This window comes from Lactuca sativa, chromosome 6 (genome assembly GCF_002870075.4).
Source record: "Lactuca sativa cultivar Salinas chromosome 6, Lsat_Salinas_v11, whole genome shotgun sequence".
Lineage (NCBI taxonomy): Eukaryota > Viridiplantae > Streptophyta > Magnoliopsida > Asterales > Asteraceae > Lactuca > Lactuca sativa.
In genome coordinates this window covers 98,988,693-98,995,900 of record NC_056628.2, presented here as the reverse complement: position 1 = coordinate 98,995,900, position 7,208 = coordinate 98,988,693, and the positions used below count along the sequence as shown (strand labels likewise).

At 33.4% G+C, this 7,208-nt stretch overlaps 1 protein-coding gene across 1 annotated transcript; it reads left to right on the top strand.

Moving 5' to 3' along the window:
* The first annotated feature begins 3,678 nt into the window (after window positions 1–3,678).
* On the top strand, window positions 3,679–4,224 carry LOC111882630 (uncharacterized). The gene has a single exon (XM_023879004.1). The coding sequence runs from the start codon at window positions 3,679–3,681 to the stop codon at window positions 4,222–4,224; it is 546 nt and encodes a 181-aa protein (XP_023734772.1).
* The last annotated feature ends 2,984 nt before the right edge of the window (window positions 4,225–7,208 follow it).

Genomic DNA, 7,208 nt, shown 5'->3' with positions numbered 1-7,208 from the left:
TGACCCTTAATACCACAATTCTTACATTGAACAGTTTGACCCTTATTTTTATTAACATTAGTCTTGTTATTAAACTTGCTATTAAAAGCAGATGTCTGAGACTTATTTATAAACTGAGAAGCTTGAAGAGAAGTCAAAGAACCATTTCTTTGAAGTGATTCTTCTCTAGACACAATAGAGAAAGCAGTTTTCACATTAGGTAAGGGATCCAATAACAAAATGTGACTTTTGACTTGACTATATGAATCATCAAGTCCAGATAAAAATTGCATAAGCTTCATGAGATTTGAATGATCCTTTAGTTTAATAGAAGCATCACAGGTACACTCTGTTAAACTAGTAAGACCATCAAATTCTTTCCATAAAGAATCAAGCTTATTGAAGTAATCAGACAGAGAAGTACCATTTTGTTTAAGGGAATTAATTTGTTGATGTATATTAAAAACAACAGATCCATCAGATTTATTGTATGTTTCAAAAAGATTTTCCCAAATATCCTTTGCTACTTCATAATAGGCTTGACTCTGATAGATTGAGTCAGATATAGAAGACAACAACCAAGAACAAACAACAACATTAGCTCTATCCCATTTAGTTTTCTTTGACTCATCGACACTGCTTTTTTTACAAGTACCATCAACAAAGCCTAACTTATTCCTAGCTTTAAGAGCTCTAGAAATTGAACTTCTCCATAACCTAAAATTTTCATTACCAGTCAACTTGATTGTAATTATAGAAGTAACCGCATTATCAGAAGGGTGAATATAGAGAGGATCATCAAAATTAATCAGATCATCCTTCCCACTTCCACTGGGTGGATCAGTTGTCTCACCCGTCATAGAAGCAAATGAGAATAGAACTCAAGAAAAGAGACTCAAGAAAACTTGCCCCTGAACTGATCTTATGTCCAGATGGTCACCACGTATATCGGGGCCCAAGACAACCAGAACAGAGGAAGAACTAAGCAGATATACAAAAATAAAATCAATCAACACAACATAGATCACCAGGATCTTTACAAACAAATATGTAAGACAAAGAACAAGAATAAGAAATTGCTCACAAAGCTTTTTTTCGACGAGTCAAGTGCAGAGATCGACTCTCTTTGTCCGTTCTCAACTAGGGTTTATCAGTGATGAAATCTGACCCCTAGTGAGTTATTTCAGACTTAGAGATTAATCAATTTGGCTTAATCTTTGTTCACAACGAGTCTTGTAAACAAACTTGATTTGATCGTCACAGAAGAAACCTACAAGATCACAACAATCTCGCAGTACCAGATACAAACAAAAAACAGATGTTCGATTGGATTTTCTAACGAAAACCCTAAATCAACTGAACATCAGAAAGAGTGACACAGTTGATGAAATCGAAAATCAGAGTTCACACGAACTCATGATACACAACAACTGTGTCAGTCAAGGAAGAGATCGAAAACAAGTTAATGAAAGGGTTTAAGAAATTACCAGGACGATCGTGAGACGAACAATCGCAAATCAACGAACATCACAAGAACACCGAAGGAGCCATAGCTCTGATACCATGTAAAGAAACATAATCGACACAAGATCTTCCCAACATCATCATTTCATTCACTATGAAACAGATGGTTTACATCAACAGATTACAACTCAAACCTTACTACAAAATCACTCATACCCTCATATTACAGATCTTGTAAAACAACGATTTATGAACAAACCCTAACTTGAGATGAAAGAGAAAACTGAGAGATAAGATGAGGAAAAATATCTTCGTATATGTATAATGAGATCACCTAACACTTCATATATCATAACCCACTAAACATCGGGTATAACTCGTATATCAATTGACCCGCGTGTCCTTTACCTACAGAATAATAACATGTATACAAAATACATACAAATATATTGTTTATCATTTTAATTAACTAACATATTAACACATTTAACAAATTAATGTTTAAGTTTGAAACTTTATTAATTCTTTTCAACAGATTCAGAGGTTTGGTAGATATAGATAGATAGATAGATATATAATCTTTACCAATTGTAAGTGTAACGATATTTATCATATAAATTATGCCAAGGTATAGCGAATCATTGAAGCAATACAAAATTACAAATTAAGGAAATGGAAGTCCATGTTTGATTGACTTTATTTTTATATAGGTTCATCCTCTATGTCCATGCTTAATCTATATCTTATTCTTTAGTGAAGTTTATATCCACTTTCATAAATATCTTGTGTTTGTAATTATATAGTTATCAACTTAAAATGCTTCAGTAAATTTTGATGGTCATGGCATTTTTACTAGTACAGATTATAGAAACTAGAAAGTGTTGTTATAGCATTTCTATTGTTGGACCTCATTTAGAAGTTCAAAATACTATAACATCGTCGTTCTGTTACATTGTTCTTTCTATCAAGTTGTTCATCACCATCTTTTGTAATTTCATCAAATTGTAACAAAAAAACCCCAACTATTGTGCCGCCACTATAATCATAGCAACGTTTTGCTTTGGGGAGTTTTTGTTTCACTGTTTTGTTTTAAACATATGGGTACCTTTTATTTGATTGTTTTGTTTATTGTGTCCGAGTCAAAAACCAATGATTTGATGCACCTCTTTTTACATTATTTGGGGAACCTCAATGACTCGGTTTTATGGATATGTAAAATAATGACTCGGTTTTATGGATATGTAAAATACATGATTTTCAATTCTAGCAGGAAAATGAGGGCAACATATACTCAATTTACAGTGAGTAAATAGAATTCCATACTCGATCTTATAGATACATATAGAATTCTATGGAAAGTTGTATTCGATGAAAGTCATACTGCTAACTAGCATGAATGCGCTAACTATGAATATGATGTCTGAAGATGAAAACCTACTTTAAATGTTACTGAAATGTTTAGATTATTATTTTAGCGAAGATGAAAACCTACTTTAAATGTTACTGAAATGTTTAGATTATCATTTTAGCGATATATATTTTTTCTTTAAATGAGTTATAACGATTTAAGTCATTCTGCCGTTACAAAAAAAAGTGATTTAAGTCATTCTATAACGATTTATTTGTATGTGTATACCTAATTATTTCATAAAAGTTAAGTTGTACATTGATATTTAATATTAATGAACTAGAAACTACACTGTTAGACCATTCCCATTCATGACTAAAAGTAAAGTTGGTTGCAATAATAATAATAAATAAATAAGAAATGGGGACAAAAGCCACTGACGGAGTGGGCATATCAAACATAGAGTTGGTATTACTTTTCTTTTCTTTTAATCCACGTGTCCTTCTATAAATTAACCATTATATTTTTTAGAATAAAATCATATATTTAATAAAATTTAACATTATCCACTTTAGAAAAAAATACTGAAAATCGTAATTTTTTTTACCTATAAAAAGAGTATGATATCATATATCTTTATATCCAATCCCCATTTTGTATTTTGATCCCTTTTTATTTGTATTTTCTAAATATGGATGGTGAGTTTCCAAATTTTTTTTATATAAATTTTGGAGACTCTCAAAATCGTTCTAATGCTCAGTATTTTGAAAATTCTTCGTTTTTTTCAAATCCTAACCAAAATCCCGTCACAAATAATCTTCAAACATCACAAAATACTGAAAAACAACCAGGAGGAAATAAATGGGATGCTGCAAAAGATCTCTTTAATGTCAGCATGGTGTTTTGCTAATGAAGATAAGGAGCGTGGAAAAAACAAAACAAAAGCATCATTGTGGGCACAAATAAAGCTATTGTATGATGCCGCTCGGGTTGAAAATCCAGAAAAGCTAAATAGCAGGAACGAAGATCAAATGAGAGGTCGTTTTAAACGGCTTAATGAAAATGCACAAAAGTGGGTTGGTGTGTATCGGGAAGCATGGCGTCGAAGAAGAAGTGGAGTGAGTCAAAAAGATATTGAAAACAAGGCTCATAAACTTTATGAGGCGAGTGGGAATAAGTTCAACGACATTATTGTTTTTAATGAAGTTATGTGTAAACATGAAAAGTGGGTTTTAGAGTTAGATCATGACACAACACGTTCCCGTCCTGAATGTGAAGTGGGTAATGAAGAAAGTGGTGGTAGCTCGAAAAGATCAAAGACTACTGAAGAAGGGGAGTTTTGTGTCCATTCCAACCCAGAAACGCCAACTAGTGATGGTTCAATGGTTAAACATCCAACAGGCAGAGATGCAGCAAAAAAAAAGGAAAGGTAAGGCTTCTAACGAAATTGTTACAGAACTTCGTGCAATGAGGCTTGCTAGAGAAAGTGAACTTGAAGTCATGAAAAAAAGAATCGACTTGGATAAAGAAATGCAGAAACAAAGAATCGACTTAGACAAGGGAAGGGAGCAAAAAACAGATGAAAGGGAACTCGTCAAGATGCAACTTTTGCATTTGAACACATTGCTACAAAAGGAGCATTTATCGCTTGAAGAAGAAAACATGAAACACTTTCTAATGTCGAAGTTTTATGGAAACTAATTATCGGTCATCATGTGTTTTATATTTCCAGTTTGTCTTTTAATTAACTTGTAAAATATTTTATTATGTAGTTTTGTGTGTTATGTACTTGTAAGATATTATACTTTTGTATTTCACGTATTTGTAATATATTTTATTAAGTAATGTTGTTTATAAATCTCTTTTGCACATGGAGTTGTCAGTAGGTGATATGTGTATTTTTATATATATTTTTATGCACTTTATCTCAATATTTTGGCCTTATTTATTCTATTTTAGAACTAAAAAGTACTCATAATACTTTGAATTATGTTTTGCAGCTATTCGTTGCCGATGAACCACAAAAGAAAAGACTGAAGCGGAAGCCGGACTTCGAAGCTAAAAGAAATCAAAATTGCTGAAAGAGTGACTTACGCCCCGCGTCCAGAATGATTACGCCCAGCGTAATGACCAAAGCAACTTACGCCCCGCGTAAGGTAATGGTACGCGCCGCGTACACCTTTGCACCGGATAGACTTGATCGCGTGATTATCTTGAGTACGCGCTGCGTAATCCTAAGTACGCCCAGCGTACTTAGGTCGGCCACAAAGATTATAAATATCGATTTTTAGCTAACCAGGAGGGAGGATTCGACTTCTAACCTAATTTAGTCGACAATTAACTTCTGTTAAGCCGTTTTGAGGGTCTAGAAGGCGGCCGGAAGGCCGTTAAGCTAACGGGAGCGGAGATCGGAAGGATTGGAGAGCGGATACGTGTTGATTATCATATGGTTTGCTGACGTGACCATGTTTAGCATTCTATGGTGGTACTTTTCTGTATTTAGTTTCTGATTTAGGTGTAAAAACCTTTTACTTTGTGTTTATGATTGAATGAAGCTTTGATTATTAGACCAATTGCTATATTAAATAGTTTATTTGTGTTTAATTTATCTTGCCAAGCTTGTTTAAAGATCCTTATGTGTTAATGATGATTATTTTCTGTTAATTGTTAAGTGAATTGAGTTGATTGAACATCTGCTTGATTTGCTTGTCTCTTATGATTTTTGATGACCATCGAGATTATAAGACTAGAAATAACGAATGTGAAACTAGGATTAACTTGAGAATAAGTAAGTTAATGTGTGAGCCTTGTTTGATGACCATCAACAAGAGGTTGATTAAATGTTTACATTGATTAACTATATTTACAAGTCTTGCTTGATATGAACTGAACACTAGGAAGCATGTTAGTTTAATCAACTGATCACTGTTTGAATTGACTTGTTTGCTAAAGGATTAGTTATAGTGAACGCGAATCTAATCATTTTAGGAATCGGTGAACATTGAATAAATGAATTTGTGTATGCAATTGTCTATGTTTTTAAAGTGTAATTTATCTAAACCAAAGTACCTGAAGAGATTTGCTTTCCTGTTAGTTTATCGAGAATTGTTAATTGTTAGTTTGAGATTTATTAAACCATTTCTTTATTATTTTCGTGTAACCTGTAACCTATAATCAAATATATTAAGTTAATCCACCGTTCCCTGTGATCGACACCCGACTTACCTAAGCTATACTGTAATCTGACTAGGTACACTGCCTATAAGTGCATAGATAGTCTAAGTTTGTTAGGTTATAAATATTAAAATTAGTGGGTACTTTTGTGCACATCAAGTTTTTGGCGCCGTTGCCGGGGACGGCTTGTCATTAATTTATTTTATTTGATTATTCGTTATTTGTTTTTAGTTAGTTTTTATTTTTAGTTTTTAATTTTAGTTTTTAATTTTAGTTTGATTTTCGATGATATCATTTCACTTGTCGGGAAGGTTCTTGTTTTTATTTTGCAGGAATTTGGGATTGTACACATTGCTTGACTTTACTTTTTGCATGGGTTTCGGGAATGAAAGCGACTAGGGAATTCTTGACCTGCTTAGCCTACTACTTTGTTGATTTGTCCTACTCAATCCATGAGGCGTAGTATAGCAAGGCGTATTGTGGTGGTTAAGTGGAAGACCGAGCTCTTGCTGTTCTTGACTAGTTAGGTCACTTCTTGTTCCGCTTTTAGTTAAAGGTGCAAGGAAAACAAAGGAAATATTCTAACGGGTCCCGAAAGTGGGTGTTTTCGCAAACCAATTCTTGCATGCAAAGGTTTTTGATCAACCGTTGTCGTTTGATCTCGACAAAGATAAGTGGTTATGATGTCTCACATTTTTAATTTTTTTTTTATCACTTATCGTGAAGTCATCATTAGCTTAAAAAAAGAAAAAAAAAATAAATAAGTTTTAAGTCCCTAGATTAAATGTTTAAAAAGAAAAGGAAATTCAATTAAAAGAAAAAAATGAAATTTTCATATGAACATTACGCCCCGCGCAAGTTACATTACGCCAAGCGTAATTCAAGACCCGAATCGCGGATGAACATCTCAGGGTGTTGGGGTTACGCCCCGCGTACCCTTGAGTTACGCCCCGCGTAACACAGCGACTAGGTATATCTCTTGACTCGTTGACTTCTTCTTTATTCTGTTCACAACTCTTCTCTCAAACACGGACTGTGACGGCGATTTCATCCAATAATCTCGATTTTGCTTCTTTTCTTGTCAAATTCAACACACAAGTAAGATTTTCGATTACTCAATATCATATATTCGTGTTTCAATCGGTGGAATAAGCTGCATTTAGCTTTTGCTTGAAATCTAGGGTTTACATATTTCTCGAATTAGGGCCGATTTCGAAATTATATGTGTTGATTAGGGGTTGAA

Bases quoted from the DNA above. Each gene is read 5' to 3' on its own strand.
- LOC111882630 (XM_023879004.1), top strand. From the start codon at position 3,679: ATGTCAGCATGGTGTTTTGCTAATGAAGATAAGGAGCGTGGAAAAAAC.